Source organism: Terrapene carolina, unplaced genomic scaffold (genome assembly GCF_002925995.2).
Source record: "Terrapene carolina triunguis isolate 2854851 unplaced genomic scaffold, T_m_triunguis-2.0 Scaffold95, whole genome shotgun sequence".
NCBI classification, from domain to species: domain Eukaryota; kingdom Metazoa; phylum Chordata; order Testudines; family Emydidae; genus Terrapene; species Terrapene triunguis.
The window spans coordinates 47,541,772-47,565,637 of record NW_020664446.1 but is presented as its reverse complement, the minus strand read 5'-3'; the positions used below and the strand labels follow the sequence as shown (position 1 = coordinate 47,565,637).

Genomic DNA, 23,866 nt, shown 5'->3' with positions numbered 1-23,866 from the left:
AAAAAAAAAAAAAAAACCGAACATCATTCTGGGATGTATTAGCAGGAGTGTTGTAAGCAAGAAACGAGAAGTAATTCTTCTGCTCTACTCTGCGCTGATTAGGCCTCAACTGGAGTATTGTCCCCCCGTTCTGAGTGCTACATTTCAGGAAGGATGTGGACAAATTGGAGAGAGTCCAGAGAAGAGCAACAAAAATTATTAAAGGTCTAGAAAACATGACCTATGAATGAAGATTGAAAATATTGGGTTTGTTCCAAAAGAGAACACAGAGGGGACATGATAACAGTTTTCAAGTACATAAAAGGCTGTTAAAAGGAGGAGGGAGAAAAATTGTTCTTCTTAACCTCTGAGGATAGGACAAGAAGCAATGGGCTTAAATTGCAGCAAGGGAAGTTTAGGTTGGACATTAGGAAAAACTTCCTAACTGTCAGGGTGGTTAAGCACTGGAATAAATTGCCTAGGGAGGTTGCGGAATCTCCATCATTGGAGATTTTTAAGAGCAGGTTAGACAAACACCTGTCAGGGATGGTCTAGATAATACTTAGTCCTGCCATGAGTGCAAGGGACTGGACTAAATGACCTTTCGAGGTCCCTTCCCATCCTATGATTCTATTATCCTCCTGGGGGTAATTTGTCTTTAAAGTCCAGGAATTTAGAATAATTCAAAAACTTGTATTTTGCCAGGAGCAAGTGGTAGTTGGAAATTCTAAATTGTAGACTTTCCCCCCATAAGGCCTAAACATTTGGCCTCCTTATCTGCAGGGATAGCCTCTGGGTGGCATTGTTCAAACCTTTTTGTGGCTGCTTGGAGGACTAGGGAGTTTGAGATAGGGTGGGAGAACAAGAATTCCACTCCCTCAGTCAGGACAAAGTTCCACATTTCTGTACTCTAAAGGGTAGGGGCACAGGTGGTTGGCATGTGTCATATAGTTCTTGCTGGTTCCAGTATGGCCTTGGTGACTGGGAGTGCTATTCGGCTAGATCCTGTAGGCTATAAGATGTCCAGGAACTTGTGTTGTGAGATCTGGACCTCCTCTAAGGGGATTTGGAACTCTTACCTTACTTTCCAAAGCAGCTCTTAGAACTGTGTGTGGTTGTCGAGGCAAGAGCAACTGCCTCACAAGGCAAAGAAATTTAAATACCTGTTGATATCGGTGGTTCTGGCCGATCCGGTTCATCTTCCTCCTCTTCAATGGCTCAGGAAGTTCTTACGGCCTTTTAGACAAGAGGGATGGTAAGACTCCCTATTGGATCGCATAGGTTGCAGATACTGTGCATATAGGTCTGATGGCCCCCAGTAAAGCCAACATGGGGGTCAAAAGTAGATTGTGATGGTCCCCAAGGCATTGGGTATCATTGGTCTTAAAAGGGGATCCCTGAATGGACGGACAAGACTCATAATAGGAGACTCTTAATCCCCTGCCTGGGCTCAACTCCCTTGGTGAAGGGAAAGATGGTTCCACTGATATGTCCAATTCTCCCAATGATGAAAAAGTTGGGTCTGGATCCACTGGTGTGACATTAGTACCAATATCAGATAGCTGCGGCCGGTGGATGGAATGGGAGATGGGCTTCTCCTTTGTGTCTGAATCTCCCTGGTCACAGTCAGTACCAACAAGAGGGGAGACTGCAGGTCTGGCAGGATGAAGATATCCTCTGGAGTGATGTAGGATACTGCAGCCCTACAAGGCTCTCTCATCACCTCATGCCACTTGAGTCATCATAAAGGAACTCTTAATAACTGGCAGTTCTTTATGGGGCTGTGACGGTACCACTGGTGAAGGAGCCTCCAACTACATGGTTATCACTGGAACCGATGGTTCACAGTCCTTCATCTCCCAGAGCTCAGCTGGTACCATAGTGTCAATGACTATGTGGGGAGAGGTACTGAAGGAGCCTTGCTCCTATGCACCTTCTTATCAAGGAGACAAAACTTAGGAGGACCTTGTGTTCTGGGTGCAAGGACTTAGCCAACCTAGATGGGGTCATGGAGGGATCCCTTCTCTTAAGGGATCTAGGAGGGGACCCATTTTTTATGCTTATGAGAATGCCCTTACTCTCCTGAAAAGGCCCAGCTGAAGGGTCGTTCACTCTAGTCATTCCCACTCCCGAATTGGACACCTAGCTATGAGGTGCACTCCTCAAAGTCTCAGACCAATGTACGGGGGGAAGGGGTCTCCCCAGCCTGAATCTGACTGGGACCTCATGGTGCATTTGCATTAGGGTTTCCAAAGCCAGAGAGCTCTCACCTACCACGTTCAGCTGGGAAAGCTGTGTCAGATACTGCACTTAGCAGAGATATAAGCTTCCCCAAACAGTAGAAACAGCACCAGGGGCAGGAGACAAAATTCTTAAAGCCCAGAAGCCTGCGGACAACATCAGTCTCACGCTGGTGGATCAGAGAATTCCCCAGGGTGGCGATTCTAACTAATTACTATCTAAACTTATTAAAACTACTAACAAAAACAACTAACTATATCAACTTTGAAATAATTACAAGAAAACATATCTAAGATGATCAGGTCTGGACACCAGATATTCTGACTCAGGTCACGCAGCGGTAAAAAGGAACTGGAGAGGCATTGGTCTGTATCTCATAGAGCACAAGGAGAGCAACAACACAGGAACAGACCAATGGATGCTACTTGCTAGAATTCTCTGGTCTCAAGCACATGAGTACCAACAGCAGAATATGCACAGGTATCAGCACCTGAAGTAGTTTCAGTTTAGGATATTGGGGGTAGTGGGTTTTTAAATACCTCATTTTTAAGATCTTTCCCAGTACAGAGCACTGCCAGTAGAGAAAGATAAATTGGAAACAAAGACGTGTGGAACAGAAATGATTATCGCTATTCCAGATGTAAACAGTAGGAGGCAGTAGCAATAGACAACACTTCTTCTGTTACTTCTCTCTCTCATCATTCATTTCCCTGCTTGGTCCATCAAAGCCAAGGCTGGTTAGCCTACCGGACTTTTTGCAAAGACAATCCTTTTCTCTCAACTGTTTGTGGAGGGAGTGGGTTATATGTTGATTGAATAGCCTGTTGGGAATTGTGTGAGGATTTATGGGAATTATGACTGTGTTAAATCTTGAAACTTACAGGATATAGTATGTTTCTTTAATTTTGCAAGAAGTACCCAGAGCTATTTGTACTGGATGTTTTAAAACTGACATACATGAGTTGGAGGTGTCAAGCACCATGACCTATGGGCCAGATCCATCTCACAAGACACTTTCATCCAGCCTGCAGCTTACTGCAGTCTTCAACAGAATCTGGCCAGCAGCTGACTGATCTGCAATTCAAAGAAGCCAGAAGGAGAAGGGTCTGAGTGCAAAGAGCTGAGGAGGGAGCTTATGCTTGATTGGGCACAGGCAAATAAGCATCTTTTCCCTGTTCCCTAGTGCAGCAGCCAGAGAGCTATTGCCACACCACTGAGCCCTGTACAGTAAGGATCAAAGAGGTGGCATCTCTCCAAACCCCCCAAGACCACTCTTAGGGGACAGCCTCTTTTTCCTCCCCACAAAGCAGACCCTGATATCACCATGATGTGCAGCATGGGATGCAGGGGAGTGGCTCTTTCTTCGGCACTGCTTCCTTCTCATCCCTACTATTGCCACTACCAATCTCAGGGGACTAGTTCCTTCTCTCCCCCAATCCAGTCTTTGCTGTCACCTCTTCAGCTAAGCTCAGAAGCACCAAGATCAAAAGGAACTGGCTTCTTTTCCTCCTCCTCCTGGTTTCTGACACCTCTGAAGGAGTAGGCCAAGATCAGAGAACTTCTCATGCTGCTTCTGCAGGATAAGAAGAAAAATGCCTAATGTGTGTTTTGGGGTTTCTTTTTTTTGGGAGGGGTGGGGGGCAGAAGGGGAAGGAAGGGCAGCAAGGTATTTACAAAGTTGTGTGCACATACATATGCATATAAGGAGCAGATCAAGAGGAGAGGGAATGCATGAGGGTAAGTTCACATATAGAGGGAAAGAGGTTACATAATGGATTCACTTTTTAAAATGTGCTTAATTGTCTTTACATGCAATATTTAACTTTGTTAACTGAACAGAAACTTTCTGCAGTCAGACAAGTATGCAAAACATCTCTAGAAAGCCAAAATTGTACTTCGGCCCATGGACCAGACTGAAACATTAAATCAACACTCAGATAATGAGTTTGATATATTCCAAGAGTATGTGAACTCATACCAAATTTGCAGCAAAACTTTTGAAGCAGTTTTTTTTTTTTTTTTTTAAACATGTGTAGTATTAAACTCTTGGCACTTCACAAAATAAAAACAAATCTAGTAGAAAATATACTAATCCAGTTTAACAGTCCATCGACCAATCCTGCCTCCTCAAATACCTTCAGGGAGAGGTGGGATTTGCAGAATGACTGGAATGTTAACAAATCCAGACTGTCAAATTCAGAAGTCAAGTGGCCTTCACAAAGTCGTCCTATTAATGGCGCCCTCTTGTTCAAATGAAGGGTGGTCTAGCTCAAATGCTTCCAGTGCTCACCACTCAGACAATATCGTGCTACACATCGTGTATCACCTTAGTCTACTTTGCTGGTTTGTAGTTTTTGTGATATTGCTAAATGTGCTTGTAGCGGGGTGTACACCCGCTCCTGCCCTGAAGGGCTTAAAACAGCCAGGGAGAGGGCTGTGGCAGGGAAAAAACTAGGCTGATTGAGGAAGTAGCCACAGCTGGGCTATGCCCCAATCAGGCCCAGCTGGTCCCTATAAAAGGCTGTGAGCCAGAGGCCCAGGAGAGGTCTCTCTGCATTCAGAGTGAGAAGAGCCTGGCTGCAGGGAGCTTATCCAAGTGCCTAGAGTGGAGCAGGGCTGGGGAAAGGTCAAGGGAGCCGGGGAGCTCTGGCCTAGGAAAGCCCCAGGCTGCAAGCCTGGTAAGTCCTATTAGGTACTGGGTTGCAGGGGGCAGCCCACAGGTAGCCAGAGGCAGCAGGTCCAAACCCCTTTGCCTGTGATGAGTGGTTTATACTGCAGTCTGCCCCAGTGAATGGGGGCTAGATAGAGACTGGGCAGTAGCCTAACACTGAGGCGAAGTGGGGATACTGGGTGGGGGTTCCCCTGGGAGGGGGAGACCCAGAGCTGTGAGGGGTTACTGCGGGGGGCAGCACCCCAGACAACAGGGTACCGAGTCCGGGAGGGACACTGGGGCCAAGCAGCAGCGGGACACCGGCCTGCAAAGGGCGCTCCAAGGCTAGAAATGAGCTAATTCCCGAGACGACAAGCAGGAGGCGCTGCAGGGGTGAGTCTGCACACTGCTACAGTGCTAATAAAACTGAAAACCACATGACAGATTCAAAAATCTTTCCTCAGTGAGTTTCTCTCCCGTGTGCACAGGGCCCTCCTCATAGTAATAACTCTATGTCTGATTTAAAGGAAGTTGGACTCTGCCAACTGGAAAGTTAAATTGGAAACTCTAAATAATAACTAACCGATAGATCAGGGAACTATGCTACAAAAAACTTGACAATAGTTAGGCTGCTACTGTGAAGAGACCACTATCATGCTGACCAATATTGCCTCATTGTTTGCTTGTACTCCCTCATCTGTCTGTATCAATTTTTATCCTGTTGTCTTATAGATTGGAAGCTCCTTGTGATAGGGACGGTCTTTCCGTTCTGTGTTTGTATAGCAGCTACCATAGTGGGGTCCTAGTCCATGATGAGGGTTTCTAGACACTATGCTAATAGAAATACTACTACTACTACTACTTGGGAGAATGGGCAGAAAAGAGTGTACCCACTAAAGTACACTCCCCGCCAGAGCCTAGAATAGAATCCAAGATTTGTAAGTCTGACTATTCCTCTGCTGTCAACAAATATTTGCAAAAAAGCAAAATGTACCATTCCTCTCTAGTAATTAATTATCCACACACAAGATGTCTGGCAGAGATCCCATGAACCTGGCTAACTTCCTCCACTAAAGGTTAGTTGTCTCTTTATTCAGTTCAGCCATCTTCCTAACTAAACAACTCTACTTCACCAACTTAACTGAATCCTATGTTCTTGATCCCAGATACTTTTCTGCTATTTTTGCATCATTCCCCATACTCCTCCCCCTGCCTCCACTCATTGGGGCACAGGATTTAGTCGTCAGTATAAGTTACGTCGCTCAGAGGTGTAAATAAGCCCGAGCGACGTAAGTTATACCAATGTAAGCACCTGTGTGGACAGCGCTATGTTGGCGGTAGAAGCTACCGCTGCTCACGGGGGCTGGAGTAATTAAGTGGATGGGAGAGCTCTCTCTCCTGTCAACTTAGAACATCTGCATTAGCAGCAATACAGCAGCTGCTGTAATCTCTGTAGTGCAGCCGAAGCCTATGGTCAGGACGTTCACCACTGGCAACTAATTGTATGTTCCTTATGTTCTGAGTATTTAACTTGAAACCCTGGGATCTGCTTTACAGAAGTGCTGAGCGCTAAGAAAGCAACTGAAGTCAATGGGATATGTGTTTTGAACATATAAAGTGCTATACAATGCTATATACTCTGAAAAATCAGGTCCTAGGTGTCTCAAATTCAGCAACCAAAATTACTGGACACTTTTGACTTTAATTTCTCTATGCTTCAAATCCCCATCTGTAAAATGGGGATAACAGCAGCACCTCGCCTCACAGGGATGCTGTGAAAATAAATGCATTAGAATTTATGAAGCAGTCAGATACTACTGTGATGAGCAACACAGAAAAGCCCATGAGAAAATTAACAATTCTGGTCAGAGCAGCGTTTGAACAGTATGCGGGAAATAAGATGTGGTGCCATACACTGAACCATGAAAAGAGGACAAAATTTTGAATAGCTGTTCATTAAGTCAGCACCACTGATTCTATGCACTGAAGGGTCCTGGGGGTAAAAAATGGTATGTGATCATGCAATTAAAGACTAGTGTAATGCATATGCATAAAAAGGCTGAATTAAGGCCTGGTCTACACTAACCCCCCAAGTCGAACTAAGGTACGCAACTTCAGCTACGTGAATAACGTAGCTGAAGTCGACATACCTTACTTTGAACTTACCGCGGTTCAGACGCGGTCCACACGCGGCAGGCAGGCTCCCCGTCGACTCCGCGGTACTCCTCTCGCCGAGCTGGAGTACCGCAGTCGACGGCGAGCACTTCCTGGTTCGACTTATCGCGTCCAGACCAGACGCGATAAGTCGAACCCAGAACTTCGATCCCCAGCCGCCGAACTAGCGGCTGGGTGTAGACCAGCCCTAAGACTGCACACACAACCTTAATTCTGGCATTTCCTAATGTGAGTGTTTGACTTAGTACTTGTGTGTGTAACAACAACTATGGAAAGGTCTGAGAAGAGGTTGCACTCTTCTTGCAAAGCATGAAAGCATCTAGCTGGCCATCACTGCTATCTGGTCATTCAGAAGCAAAGCTAGATGTAACATAGCCAAGTTCTGGATTTAATTTGCAAATAGCAGATACTTCCTTAATAGGGCTGCTGATACATTTCACAAGCTCTTCCCATTACTCCCCCACTCTAATATTCTGCCTGACTTGAGTCAGGGCCAGCTAGCCCTCCTCCTGACTCACTTTTAAAATTCTCTAAATTACTTTAAAATTCTCCTCAAATTTGGATTATCTATGGAGGAGAATGGGAGAATGGGTTTGGCCTTTTTAGGGAATTCTTCAGGTCCCAAGATAAAATTATTGCTGGAGCAGCACTCTCCCCGCTTGCCCTCAGACTGTGGCTCAGGTATGCTAAAAGGAGCAATGTTTGATTACACACACACACTTTGGAGTTACGGTGGTTACATCACTCTTCAGTAAGAGCAGCACAAAATTCCCAGATGATGGGTAGGTCAAGTTCCCAACAAGCTTCTAGAGCCCTCCCCTGAGCAACATAATAGCAGTTCAGACAGGCAAGATATATACTACTTCTCTGCATCATGGTCAAAGAAAGCCCTCCTTCTAAACAGTCCTGAACCGGGGACTATGAACTCCAATTATTTCTTCCTTTATGGATCAAGCTTGCAATTCCCAATCAAGGAGAATGAACAATCAGAAATCTTCCCCATCCACCCTAAACCTCCAAAGGCAAGGAGAGGTCAAAGGAAAATAACCATGTTAAAGAAAAAAGGGCCCTAAAGAGAAAGAAAAGCTCTCTAAAATAGCGGTTCTCAAACTTTAGTAACCTGAGGAACCCCATTTTCATTTAAAATTTTGCTGCAGACCCCCAACCCCACCGCTGCTCAGCCCCAGGCACCACCCCCACTCCACCCCTTCCCCACCTCTTCCTGCCCCCGCTCCACCCCTACCCCTCTTCTTCCCCACCTCTTTCTGCCCCCTCTCACGAGCGCCCCCATCCCCTTTCCTCCCCCCGGTGTGCAGGAGGCGCTGGGAGGGAGGGGAGAATTTGATGAGCGGGGCCCGTGGACCCCTTGGAGTTCCCTTGCAGGAGTTCCCTTGCAGACCCCCAGGGATCCACGGACCCCCGTTTGAGAAATGCTGCTCTAAAATAATCTGAGACGGGGTTAAAAAACAAAATACTTAAACTCTGAATAACTAAACCAGAAACTAACTGGTGTGGAAGAAAATTCTCCTTTGGCAGAAAGAAAGCAAGAGAAAAAGAAAATAGAAAGGCAACTTCACCTTTGTCAGTCAAGCCTTCCTTCTCAGACTCATCACCTGACTACAGATCCAGAAAACATAAGCCAATGAAAACAAAAATGTTTATGAAGAATGGAAGAAAGAAGGCTCCTTCCTGCTCCTCAGCTAGCTCAACTAGACCAAGCCAAAGCTGAAAAATCTCCAATGAGAAGACGAGGAAACTGGTGACACCTTAAAGACTAATAGATTTATTTGGGCATAAGCTTTCGTGGGTAAAAAACCCACTTCTTCAGATGCATGGAGTTTCCTCTGTTAGTCTTTAAGGTGCCACCGGACTCCTCGTTGTTTTTGTGGATACAGACTAACATGGCTACCCCTCTGATACTCGGTCCAATGAGAAGCTGCTCCCATAACACCTATTTGATCAAATACTTTAGAGAGTGCTAGCAGACCTAAAACTGCTTCTACACCACACAGAGGACTCAGGAGGCAGACAAAAATAGATGTCCCAGACAAACATTTCAGTTAAACTCAACAAAAAATACTGTGTCCTTCCCCATCCTCCCTTTGACAATGTGATTAAGGCTGCATGTGAGGGCCCAAAGAAATCCAAGCACTTACACAGGCAGATTAAAAATTTCAACACTCTACCAAAGGACAAAAAAAATACTGTTATTTCACCCAAGATGTATTTGCAGTTCCACTGGACAAGGACACTAACGCCCAAAAAGGAAAAGTTCCTGCTCAAGGAACCCACTGACACAAAAATGGAATTCTCCTGAAGAAGGAACATCAATATGGCAGCTTTTGCACTAAGCTTCAATTTTTTGTTTTACTTGGGCCATCCTAACCTGAACAGACAAACTGGGCCAAGTGAACGCCATACTTTGTCAAGGCATCAAGCCCACCCTAAACGATTTCTTTATGTGCTCGTTTCAGGATAGACGCTTCCCTGGACTTGCTATGTTTAACTGTCTGCTCCATGGCCTCCAGTATAACGACCCAATGACAATTATGGCTCCAGAAAACTGACTGTCATGCTAGGCCACTCATGACATCCACAAAGTACTTGGGACGGAGAGGAGGGCATAAGGGGAATTAGTTTGGTGAACACATGCACAAAATGATGGCCAGAGCCAAGAACGGAAGAAAATCATACAATCATCTAGCCAAGTCAAAACTACTAATTTTCTAAAGGCCAAAAACTTAACACCAGGCAAAACAAAAAGGTCTTGCTTCAACTAGGGAGGCATGAAACTCGAGGCAGGGGTAATCTGGAAATATATTCCGCTTCAAGCATTCCCTACAACTACAGGACACTTACCTTCAAGGAGATTACCTGATCTGTGGGAAGGAAGAGTTGGCTTTAGAGATTTTACCCCATACAGAATTCTCCATTTAAGTTGCTTCATCTTGACTAGGTTGCTGGTCCTTGGGTGCATATGCACTTCCCAACATGTTACAAGGCTTGAACTTTAAGACTGGAATCTACAACTTCCAGCAACTGCTTAACAGGGTACATGATGAAGAGGCAGCTGATTTAGAACCACGTGAATGCCTCCTAAATACTGTATAAAGAATGCTTTTAGATGAGGGTTGAGGTAAGTCCCTGAGGGAGGTTCCTCCCTGTAGATCTGACAGGAGGCCTAAAGGAACAGGTGTGCCCTCTCCCTTACCAGACATTGGAAAGTGGGACAGGCCTCCTGCACCCAGTGTTTATAATATTTTGAGCTTTTTGAATCTTTTGTGAATAATAAAGCCAGCCCTGAAGAAAGTGACATGGACTAAATGATTGTTGGGAGGTTTATTCTACTTTCCCTGGCTGGTGAGCTTGCCCACTGACTTACATGGACAAAACAAGGGAAAAACATAATTTCCCATCTCATCAATACTGAGATAATAGAGCCTGCCCCATCAACACAAAGGTTTTATAGAACATATTCATTATGGTTCCACAGAAGAATGGAGATTTGGAGGCCATTTTAGATCACAGGTCACTCAACAATTTCACCATAAGACTGACGTTCCAGATGGAGACACTAAAATCACTATCATATCATGGATAAGCATCCCCAAGACTCGTGGTATTGATATGCTTGTTGGAGTTCTCCTTTCACATTCCAGTCTGAGAAGTTACAGGAGATTTCTACACTTCTATTACTATGGAAAACATTTTCAATACAAGATTCTCCCAATCGGGCTCAACTTGGGTCTTTAGGAAAATCCTGGATGTGCTAGCAGCTTCTCTGAGGAAGACACGGATCCATGTCCGTCTTTTAGATGACCTCATCAGATCCTCATCACAGCTTTCTAAGTAAACAGGGTTAAAAAGCCCTCTCAGCTGCTTCAGCATCTGAGTGTCACTCCAGTTACCCAGAGGGATACAGTTCTCACCTCAGAGAAGAGGCAACTGACTATTTTATCACTGATTCAATGGGTCTATACTCACCTGTCATCTCTATGGATCTTGACACAACTCCTAGGTATGCTGCTATTTCCATTAGAATTACACTGCCTCCTCAGCCCTCCTTAGTGACGAGCTCTGGGATGCAAGTTGTTAACCCAAATCCAATCTCTCTGTACCAGTGCAACATGGTGCTACTAGGTTAATTAACACAAACTGCTTTGACTGTGAAAGGTGTTATCAGTTTTATTATAATCACTAGGAGATACTAAATTTATCATGGTCTGCATCACCTCAAAAATTAAATTAAAATGAATGACTAGTATCACGGAATCCCCATCCTTTCACATGAGCTTGCTCGACCAGGGGAGTCAAGACTGACAGACAAGAAAACAACTAACTTCCAACATCAAGGTAATTACAATAAATTAAACAATTTCCTAGTAACATTCTGTGTTTAACAACTTAAAAATGACAGTTCAAATATCTTACCAATGCAGGCCATTGAATTTGTTTGATCTTTGATCCCTGAGTCTGGCTAGGGTCCTTTCTTTTTGCCCAGACCAGCTGGTACTCCACCAAGAAGGCTGCAAAATCTTCATAAACCTTAACCCACTCTCGTTTTTCCCATTCAAGGTCATCAAATTCCACATATACCTGGGGAAATTAGAGAACACAAAACAAAATATTTATTATTTTATATATAAACAATTGCATTTTGTACAGTATAGATTATAAAATTAAATACAAGAATTTCAGTAAATTAATCTGAAATACCTGCTCAATCTCAATGAAAATCAGCACACCACAGTCAGGCTACCTCAGGGGGAACTTCTGCCAGTGCCAGAGACCAGTCCCTGTCCTGGAGTGCCCCACCGCACTTAGATCTTTCAAGTGGGTCAGCCTGGCCATATCTCCTTGTCTGAGAGGTGGGTACAGATCGGCCATGCACTCCAGCTACCTAAGGGTACCTACTAGTGTACCTTCAAATCATTTTCCTATTTTTTTGTTGTTGTATGTATTCGCCCTTGTCCATCTGCCACTCACCCACGGCTCTGATGACCCACCAGCACAAATCTAGATGCCACATCCACACCCTCTGCCACCTCTTCCTGACCTCTGGTGACATTGCCTCATTCCCCACCCCTCTCCACCACGTCTGCCCTTCTCCTGCCTCTGTTCGTAACCTCACACCCATCCTCCTTCACCCTTGCATTTCTCTTGCTGTCTCTGAAATGTTTACTCCCATTTCTTAAAAAAAAAAAAAAAAAAACCTCTCATCTATGACTTCATATCTTGCTCCCGTCAGGCCCTGGCTCTCAAAGAGACCTGGATCCCTTTGTCTGATATTGCCTCTGCAGCTGCCCTCTCTTACAAAGCATCTCCTTCTCTCATACTCCATGCTCTGGATCAGACTGTGGTGGGAGTGTGAGGCTTCTCCTCTCCAATTCCTGCTGTTTCCAACGCCTCCCACTCCACCTCCTTCCCACTCTCTTCTGAACAGCACTACAGTCTATTCTTCCCGCTCCATCTTGTCGTCATCTACTATCTACCCAATTCCTCCCCATCAGCTGTCCTCTCTGATTTCAACTCCTGGATTTCTCAGTTCCTCTCCTCACAACCTCCCACAATCAGCCTCAGTAGCTTCAACATCCATGTTGATGACCTATCTGACCCCTTAGCTGCATGTTTCCTTGCCCTATAGTCTTAATTTAACCTGCAGCCCTTGTTCAACTCTCCCACTTACCAAAAGAGCCATTCACCTGACTTGGTCTTAACCAAGCACTTGCCCTCTCTTTGATCTTGCTGTTTCTCATTTCCCCCCTCCCCCAACCATCACCTGTTCTCTTCAACATCAACCATCAGCCCCCTCCCTCGTGCCCTGTCTCTTGGCCTTCCCATGACTTTTAGTCTATCAGCATTCAGGATTTCAGTCCTCTCTACGCTTTTCTTCCATTGATATGGTGGTCGTTTCTCTCCATTCCTCACTCCACTCCACACTTGACATTTCTGTTCCTCTCTTTTATTGTGAGGTCCGCCTTCCAACTCCAACAATCTCTCGCTCACCCCCAACATCCACTTCCTACATTCCTGTTCTTCTGCTGCAGAAAATCTCTGGTGAAAATCCTATGACCAGACCAACTTCCACCCTTCAGTTTTGCCATCTTCCAAGCTAAACAACTGTATTTCTCCAACTAAATTGAATCTCAGGATCACAGCCCAGCTGCCTTTTTGCTCCTTTGACAATCTCTCAAACCCTCCCCTGCCTGCCAGGATCGTGCCAATTTATTTCAAGAGAACATGGACCAAAATATGATGAGACATTCCCCCTTCAACTCTCTCCTCCTGCTCCCTGGTCTCAGATGAATAAGTTTCTCATCTGCTCTCCTTCTCTAACCTCTCCACTTGCCCCAATGACTACATCCTATCTCCTGCCCACCTGACTTCTTCACACTCACCTACTTCTCAAATACTGACATCTAGTTCTCCCTTCCATCACAAACGCTGATGTTTATCCTCAGCAGCTTCCATGCTGGCAGCCCATCTGAGCCTCCCGTCTCACTTCCTTGTTTGACTTTTAACCTGGGTCAACCCTCCCACCCACCAATAATTCCATTCACTCAACTCTGTCTTTGCAAAATATTGCTTCTTCTCTCATCTCTCTGTAACCGAGTTCCCCCTCTCATCTCCTGAAACATCACCTACTTGCCTCTCGTCAGCTCCACCCTTTCAATAATTCAATGTCCACAACTCCTATCACTTAGCCCCCCACATTTCCCCACTTACACCTCCTTGTTGATAAACTCAATTGTTGTTCACTCCACTCTCCAACCCTCAACTCTTTACCCCATCTCACCTGCCACACATCTGAATGCTAACTTTTACAAAAATCTCAATATTTTGTATATAAAAATTTAAAGCAGAAAACTAAGTGGCAACAGAGTAATACAATACCCTTCTACTCAAATCCTAATGTATATTTGTGCTCACTTAATAGAGCCACTTCCAAGACTGGAAAAGAGTGTTTATAAAAACTCAGAACTAAATGACGTACCTAATTACCAACTCTCATATTTATTAAAATACAAAGTGTGTTAACCTAATTTACAGAAAAATTACCTAAGTGTAATCCTTTTGTGATCAAAAATTTCAGCAGAGTTCACTAACATTTGAAGTACAGTAAGACCTTTTTAACCATAGCAGAAGAAGAACACAGAAGGCATCTTAAAGTATTGTCTCTCTAATAGTCATACTTTGTGTAGTAGTTTCAATTAATTTCTCTAGTCCTTCTGAGAAGGATTTTACCTTTGAAATGCATCAAGTGGAATGAAGTTAAACATTTCTATGTTGATAGTCCAAGACACTTTTACAGAAACTTTATCCTATTTTTCCTTCCCTGCAAATTATATTACATTATTTTGAGGCTGGCCAAGAGCAGTTTACAAGGATAACTTGCACCTGGCTAGTCTATCCCAGTCTAAATTCTCCAAAGTATCAGCAAGTTATATTTGGCATGGTGAGAGCATTACTAGAATAGTGTGTCCAGTTCTCGTATCTACAATCCAAGAGGGCTCAGAGAAGAACCAGAGAATGACTGAAGGATTAGAAAGCATGCCTTACAGTGATAGAGTCAAGGAGCTCACACTATTTAGCTTAAGGCCATGTCTACCGGGTAAATCACCACTGCTGCGATGGATGCAGTGGTGTTGATTTAGCAGGTCTGCTGAAGACCCGCTAAGTAAATGGGAGAGCACTCTCCCGTCGACGGCTGTACTCCACCTCCCCAAAAGGCTGAAGCTATGTCGACGGAAGAGTGTTTCCTCTCGACATAGTGTGGGGTAGACACCATTCTAAATCAACCTATGTTATGTCGAACTCAGTTACGGAATTTATGTAACTGAGCTAGTGTGACTTAGATCAACTTACAGCGTTAGTGTAGACCAGCCCTAAGAATGAGAAAGCTAGGCTGTGACTTGATCATAGTCCATAACTATCTACATGGGGAACTAATATTTGATAATGGGCTCCTCAATGTAGCAGACTATCCAATGGCTGGAAGTTGAAGCTAGACAAACTCAGATTGGAAATAAGGTGTAATTTTTTTTAATCGGTGAAGGTAGTTAACCATTGGAACAATTCACCAAAGGTCATGATTACAGGAAATTTCAAAATCAAGACTGAATATTTTTCTAAAAGATATGCTCTAGGAATTATTTTGAGGACATTCTATGGCTTTGAGGTCTTTCAGTGTTATACAGGAGTCAGACTAGATGATCACATCAGTGCCAGATATACCTTGCTCCTTTCTGGCCTTGGAATCTATGAAGTTTAAAAGGGGAGGGAGGCATGAGAGCTCAATTTAATTTAAAAAAAAATCAATAAATGCATTTGAAAAAAAGAGTCCCATGGCCTCAAGCACTTTAGGAACCCCTGCCTTTAATACTTCATATTTTCTGGAATACTAGCCAAATTAATACTTATGAGACTATAAATGTGTCCATCTCTAAAGACTTAAGTGTAAATTCAACACCCCATCTGAACAGAACTTGGGTACAGTGGAGATGGAGAGTGATCAGGGAGACGTTTGTGGTCCCTGATTCTTAGCTGCTTGTCACTAGAACTTAGAACTACAAAGGAAGATCTCTAAAAACAAAGTAGAATTAGGTATGGCAGAGATCGAATCTGCTATAACCCAGCCTTGCCTAGTACCCATACACCCTCTCCCACCCTGCACGAAACTGTTTCGGTCATGCGTAAAGTTTTAAGTGAATAAATTAACTTAAAATTAATCAAGTTTAAAGTTCAGTTATTTAAATCACCAGTTATGATTTAAATCAGCAACCAGGAAACCTAAATTTAAATAATCTATTTAACCTTGTTTTACATTTCCACTTTTTAATTGTTTTTCTAAAGAATGGTTAAGTCTCATTAAGTCAGTAATCATCAAAACATGTTGACTTGCAGCTATATATCACTTTTACGCTAAATTTGGTCTCTGTTAACCAGAAGAATACTATATCTATACACATTCATGTAAGCAATTATATAACTAACATTTATTCATAATCTTAATTTTTACTTTTTATTATATTAAGAAATTAGTCACTGACCATATTCCATTTATTGAGTTATTATTTTTATGTGATTTATGTCAAGCTCTATTTGAAAACTGGAATTCATTTAAAAATGCATAAAACAGCCATTTAAATTCATTTTTATTAGTTAAAATAATGCTAGATACATAAGAAAAAGTAAGCTTATCAAAACACGTTTTACATTTAAAACCAACTGATTTATGAAATAAAGGAAGTATTATCTGTTAGTGAATTGAACGGTTTCCGGTCACAATGTCCTTCAAGATTTTAGAACTAGTAGATCTCATCCTTCCACACCTAGTTTTTAGTCACAGATTAGAAAAAGAAAATAAGTCTTCCTGTTTTTTCAACTCCCAATCAGACTCTTAACTTTGAATGAACTGCACTAGTAGAATAAACTGAAATGAAGAAAATAATCTCTCTGCACCCACAAAAGAGGCTAGTGCTGCCAAAAACTGATTCTGGTTCCATGTGGTTAGCTAGTAATTCCACAATTCAGTAGTCTGACTTTCTTTAAAATTGTCAGCAAACATGTACTACTTAGTATTTTTTAAATTAAATTCAAATGATTTTTAACAGACTATAGTCTGTTAAGGCCTTAATACTGATTGCCATAATTTCAAATTTTATTTTAAATAGATTTAAAAAAAGAAAAAGGTATGACATTTAAATAAAAAAAACAAAATAAAAAAAATCAATTTTTAAATTTAAAGATTTTTTTCCATCCTGCAGGCTAGTCAACCATGTTCAAAGAGCCACTCACCATCCTCCCCAAGCCCAGACAAAACAACACAGCAACCCGAGCCACTAAAATAAAATCTGTAGCCAAACTGGGATCCCTAAGGAATGCCAAGGCTCAAAATTCCCAACCCTTTACTTAACTGATCTGGCTCTCTGAAGCAGGATATGCTGCAATGCCATCCTGCTCTGTGCAGGCAGAACAGTAGTTTGGAAAGTCTTCAGAGAAGCCCGGCTTCCCAGCCCTCCCAGTTATGGACAACTCTGTTCTACCTCCATGAAGCAGTACAGGTTGAAGATTCAGCAACATGGCACTGAACACCTGGACATGAAAGAGAAGTTCTCATTGGGAATATTTTATAAATATAATTGGTTTTAGCTTGCTAGTTTCTACAATTATTGTTACAATTTTCCAGCAGAAGGGGGGCAAAAGCCTTCAGCAATACTTTTTCTGATTAAAGCAAGGTTGCAAGCTATCTTCTAATTAGAGCTGATTGGAACTCTGAATTAAATGTATTTTTATCTAAATATTCTGTTTTGAAGCTGAAACATAAAATTTGATTAATTTATTTTTTAGACAAAGGAAATCCAGTAGATCTAATCTACCTGGATTTCAGTAAGGCATTTGATACTGTTCCACAGGGAAAATTAGTTAAATTGGAGAAGATGGGGATTAATATGAGAACTGAAAAGTGAATAAGAAACTGGTTAAAGGGGAGACTACAACAGGTCATACTGAAAGGTGAACAGTCAGGTTGGAGGGAGGTTACTAATGGAGTTCCTCACGGATCGGTATTGGGACCAATCTTATTTAACATTTTTATTACTGATTTTGGCACAAAAAGTGGGACTGCACTGATAAAATCTGCGGATGAGACGAAGCTAGGAGGTAATGTCAAGACGGAGGAGGACCAGAATATCATACAAGAAGATCTGGATGACCTTGTAAAGTGGAGTAATAGAAATGAGCTGAAATTTAATAGTACAATACGCAAGATCACGAACTTAGGGACTAACAACAAGAATTTTTGCTATGAACTGGGGACACATCAGTTGGAAATGACAGAGAAGACAGACTTGCGTGTATTGGTTGATCCTGGTATGACTATGAGCCACCAATGTGATGCGGCCAGTCCTAGGATGCATCAGGCAAGGTATTTCCAAGTAGACAGGGAAGTGTTAGTGCCATTATACAAGGCACTGGTGAGACCTCAAGGGGACTACTGTGTGAAATTCTTGTCCCCCGTGTTTAAAAAAAGATGAATTCAAACTGGAACAGGTGCAGAGAAGGGCTACTAGGATGATCTAAGGAATGGAAAACCTACCTTTCAAGAGGAGACTGAAAGAGCTCGGCTTGTTTAGCTTAACCACAAGAAGGCTGAGGGGACATATGATCGCTTTCTATAAATACATCAGAGGGATGAATACCATGGAGGGAGAGGAGTTTTAATTTAAGTGCCAACGCTGACACAAGAACATATGGATATAAGCTGGCCATCAACAAGTTTAGACTTAAAATTAGACAAAGGTTTCTAACCATCAAAGGAGTGAAGTTCTGGAATAGCCTTCCAATGGAAGCAGTGGGGGAAAAAACCCTAACTGGCTTCAAGACTGAGTTTGGTAAGTTTTTCATAGAATCATATGGTTAGAAGGGACCACAAGGATCATCTAGTCTAACCTCCTGCCAAGATGCAGGATTTGTTGTGGCTGAACCATCCAAGACAGATGGCTATCCAGACTCCTTTTGAAAACCTTAAGTGAAGGAGCTTCCACAACCTTCCTAGGTAGTCTGTTCCATTGTCTTACAATTAGAAAGTTTTTCCTGAGATTTAATCTAAATCTGCTATGCTCTAGTTTGAACCCACTGCCTCTTGTCCTGCCCTCTGTGGCAAGAGAACAATTTTTCTCCATCTTTTTTAATGGCAGCCTTTCAAGTATTTGAAGATCACTATCATGTCCCCTCCTCTTAATCTCCTATTTTCCAAACGAAACATACCCAATTCCTTCAGCCTTTGCTCAGATGGCTTGCACTCCATCCCTTTGATCTTTGTCGCTCACCTGATCCCTTGCAGTTTCTCTACATCCTTTCTATACACTGGTTACCAAAATTGGATACTCCAGCTAAGACCTAACCAGACAAAGCAATTTTGTTTAATAAGCAAATGGATTTCTGTACCATATTTATTGACAAGGTTTCTACTACAGTATGCTAAAATGACTCATTGGCTGGCATTTACAGAATGGTTTCCTGTTCTCTCTAAGTGAGGAAGGTAAAGGGGAACAAAGGACAGTTATTGCATTTCCATGCTATTGTATTAATATTCCTCATCATGAACGCTATATTCAAATTTTTTTCTCTCAGTTTAATTGCTTAAACCTAACCCTGGCTACAGTTCACAAAGTATTTGCCCCCTCTCCCACACCAATAATTAGTGTTCTGGGTATCTGCAAGTATCAGTGTTCTGGGTAACTCATCTTGGTAGGTCAAACAATTCTTACACTTCTATGACATATGCGACTTACTTTACAAACAACAGAGCATAATCTTACATCATTCAAGTCAATAGGAATTTGGCCTTTGACTTCAAAGGGAGGTCACAGTGAGCACATCAAATTATTTATCAGTATCATATGGCAGAAATGAAATTAACACATTCCATATTTTAAAACTATAAAGTATAACTAGTGTTCTTCCTCAAAGAACAAATGTCCGAGCTGAGAACTAACTTAAAAATTCATAAAGGAAAACACTTCTGAATTTTATTTGTGCAGTGAGAGAATGTCTTAAGTACTTGAGATTTATACTTTTTAAAAAATATGCCTGAACAACTTTTACATTTACAAATTTAACCAGGCTTCAGCAATTTGTCATTTTCCAAGCATATGCTGTACTCTCGACAGATGAAGATGGAATAGAGTGCTGTTATGAAAACTGATACTTACAACTACTTTTATTAAGAATTTAATTAGGAGATTATCTATTGTTTTATTTTAAATAAATCAGTTATACAGTAGAACCTCAGAGTTACGAATTTGTCAGGAATGGAGGTTGTTTGTAACTCTGAACAAAAAGTTTTATGATTGTTCTTTTAAAAGTTTACAACTGAACATTGACTTAATACAGCTTTGAAACATTACTATGCAGAAGAAAAATGCTGCTTTTAAGCATCTTAAGTTAAATGAAACAAGCACAGAAAGTTTCCTTACCTTGCCAAAAATATTTTACCTTTACTTTTTAAAAAAAAAAAAAAAAGTACTTTAACACAGTACTATACTAAGCAGCATTTGCTTAGTTTTTTTTGGTCGTGTACTGATTGTGTACTTCCAGTTCCAAATGAGGTATGTGGTTTTTGTTTGTAACTCTGAGGCTGTACTGTAAATGCTTTATTGGTAAAAGACTTAAATTAACAATCTTATGAAAATTAAGTTTTGTACACAGTAACATCCTAGATAAAAATATATATCATACTTCATTTGCCTTTAAAGCTAAATTTCATTAACTCAATCAGAACAAGTATTATAGAAAAGTTCAATACTGAAGGTTCCTAAATATCCATACGACATCTATAAATTAAAATGTAACTCCACATTGCTTCCTCTCTCTCCCACACCTCACACCAATATTAACTGATAAATATGGACCTAAGTATCAGGTCATATTTGCCTATCTACTGTATCATTTAAGAAGTTTTTTTAGAAAAATGAAAGACTGAACATATTCACTGCAGTCAGAGTAAGATAATAGTTTCAGATGCCATTTATAGCTAGTTCACATAATATACACTTACTGTTCAGGTGAAACACAACAAGGTGGTAGAGCTAAGGAGATGTAAGATTCCTTCCAAACCAGTAAACAGAAGAGTATAAATGCAAACAGTGTTTCTATAATTCAAGTTAAATGGGAACATGGAAAACCTACGTTGAGAAATAAAAGGAGCCAGTGCCTCCCCCTACTGGCCATAAAATGTATGCCTTAAAGTTGGGGAACATAAAATGAACTGCCACTTGCAGTAATAAAACTTCAGTGATTTGGGATCCAGACAACTATTTGATTAAATTCAGTTTTTAAAAAGGTATTTCTAGTGGACTACTTGAACTACTTAACATTATCTAATATTAAGAAATACAACACACTCGAGTTACCTCAAGATTTCCCAAACAAATATATTTTGAAACAGTGACATTATAACCAAACATTAATTAAGGTTGGCTGTAATGACATGAGGCATCATGCCACTAATAAAAATAAATGTTTCATAACAAGCTAATCTCCTGTTTCCAATAGCTTGGCCTTCTTGTGGCATTACAGATGGCTCCTCTATGACAGGAATGACATTTGCCATCTACCAGGTCTTTCTAAGTATATTTCCAGCTGTACAGAAGCAATCTTAAAGTACAATTTGTAGTAAACTAAAAAATAGCTTTACACAGTAAAACTGCTACTAAAGTATACAGAAATATATATTTGGGCAGTCCACGGAAAGTGCTATCCATTTCAGTGGAGAGTAGCGGCAATGCAGCAAGCAGCCAAAGACAGCAGAAATAGTTTTAGTATAGGACAGGAAATTACAGTTCAGAAGGTCCTATTTGCAATATTCAAGATTTCCCTACCATCCTTGATACATGCATTTCTTCATTTATAGTTACTCTAGCTTAAAAATAAACCTTTTCATCCTTCTTTTTCTTGTGTATTAAGCTGTATACGTGAACAGAACAGATAAGCTAAACACAAATTCGCCATCCAAATCTACAGTGTAAAAAACTACTAGAAAAGATGAAAAATCCAAACTATTTGTTCCAACCAGCATATTCCTCCTTTAAAACCCTAATATCCTGATGAAAGCCAGCATCAAATGCAAATATGTAGTTTTAAACCAAAGTTACCCAATTATAACCAAACAATTGTTATGTACACATGGAAAAAGAAATGCGTTGTCTGCACTGTTTTATAACTGTCGAGCTTAAAAGCATTTCCTATTGAATCAACTTCAGTTGGAAAAAAAAACACTTACTAACCTGTCTGTAACTGTTGTATTTCGAGATGTGTTGCACATGTCCATTCCAATATAGGTGCATGCGCGACCCACCCACAATTGCCGGAATTTTTTCCCTTACTGGTATCCGTGGGGTCAGCTCCAGCACCCCATCATGCCATATGCTCATAGCATAAGGGGCCCCACGGAGTCTGCACCCCTTCCGTTTCTTCTTATGGACAACTCCAAGAGAGGGGACAACAGACGGGGTCTTGGAATGGACATGTGCAACACATCTCAAAGAACAGCTACAGAAAGTTAACCATTTTTTCTTTGAGTGCATGCACATGTCCATTCCAATATAGGTGACTCACAAGCAGTTGCACAGGAGATGGGCTCGGAGTCCAAGGACAAGCTGCCTGTAACACTGTGTGGCCAAGTTGGCATCGTCTTTGGCTTGTAGGGTAATGGCATAGTGTGTGGAGAATGTGTGCACCAAGAATCAGGTTGCTGCCCTGCAGACATCTTGAACAGGGACTTGAGCTAGGAAACCATCCAAACAGGCCTGAGATCTTGTGGAGAGAGCAGTCAGGTTAGGTGGAGGAGAGACTCCTGCGAGGTAGTAACATGCCTGGATACACGAAGTAATCCAAGACTAAATCCTCTGGGCAGAGAGGAGGAGCCCCTTCATTCTCTCAGCTATCGCTATGAACACCTGAATCGATCTGCAGAACAGCTTGGTCCTTTGAATATAAAATCATAGAATCATAGAATATCAGGGTTGGAAGGGACCTCAGGAGGTCATCTAGTCCAACCCCCTGCTCAAAGCAGGACCAATTCCCAACTAAATCATCCCAGCCAGGACTTTGTCAAGCCGGGCCTTAAAAACCTCCAAGGAAGGAGACTCCACCACCTCCCTAGGTAAAGCATTCCAGTGCTTCACCACCCTCCTAGTGAAATAGTGTTTCCTAATATCCAACCTAGACCTCCCCCACTGCAACTTGAGACCATTGCTCCTTGTTCTGTCATCTGCCACCATTGAGAACAGCCGAGTTCCGTCCTCTTTGGAACCCCCCCCTTCAGGTAGTTGAAGGTTGCTATCAGATCCCCCCTCATTCTTCTCTTCTGGAGACTAAACAATCCCAGTTCCCTCAGCCTCTCCTCATAAGTCATGCGCTCCAGACCCCTAATCATTTTTGTTGCCCTCCGCCGGACTCTTTCCAATTTTTCCACATCCTTCTTGTAGTGTGGTGCCCAAAACTGGACACAGTACTCAAGATGAGGCCTCACCAATGTCGAATAAAGGGGAACAATCACGTTCCTCGATCTGCTGGCAATGCCCCTACTTATACAGCCCAAAATGCCGTTAGCCTTCTTGGCAACAAGAGCACACTGTTGACTCATATCCAGCTTCTCGTCCACTGTGACCCCTAGGTCCTTTTCTGCAGAACTGCTACCTAGCCATTCGGTCCCTAGTCTGTAGCTGTGCATGGGATTCTTCCGTCCTAAGTGCAGGACTCTGCACTTATCCTTGTTGAACCTCATCAGGTTTCTTTTGGCCCAATCCTCTAATTTGTCTAGGTCCCTCTGTATCCCATACCTACCCTCTAGTGTATCTACCACGCCTCCTAGTTTAGTGTCATCGGCAAACTTGCTGAGAGTGCAGTCCACACCATCCTCCAGATCATTAATAAAGATATTAAACAAAACCGGCCCCAGGACCGACCCTTGGGGCATTCCGCTTTAAACCGGCTGCCAACTAGACATGGAGCCATTGATCACTACCCATTGAGCCCGACGATCTACCCAGCTTTCTATCCACCTTACAGTCCATTCATCCAGCCCATACTTCTTTAACTTGGTGGCAAGAATACTGTGGGAGACCGTATCAAAAGCTTTGCTAAAGTCAAGGAATAACACATCCACTGCTTTCCCCTCATCCACAGAGCCAGTTATCTCATCATAGAAGGCAATTAGGTTAGTCAGGCACGACTTCCCCTTGGTGAATCCATGCTGACTGTTCCTGATCACTTTCCTCTCCTCTAAGTGTTTCATAATTGATTCCTTGAGGACCT

The 23,866-nt window shown here is 42.2% G+C and overlaps 1 protein-coding gene across 2 annotated transcripts in view; it reads right to left on the bottom strand.

The window, feature by feature from the left end:
* The window catches only part of JMJD1C (jumonji domain containing 1C), a 352,929-nt gene that overhangs the window by 243,738 nt on the left and 85,325 nt on the right, over positions 1-23,866 (bottom strand). For both annotated transcript variants that reach the window (XR_002908668.2, XM_024209274.2), the window contains exon 2: positions 11,477-11,641. Coding sequence is in view for 1 of the 2 variants with exons in the window: in XM_024209274.2 (XP_024065042.1) it covers positions 11,477-11,641 (165 nt within the window). In the remaining variant the exon portion in view is untranslated. The remainder of the gene's footprint in view (positions 1-11,476; positions 11,642-23,866) is intronic.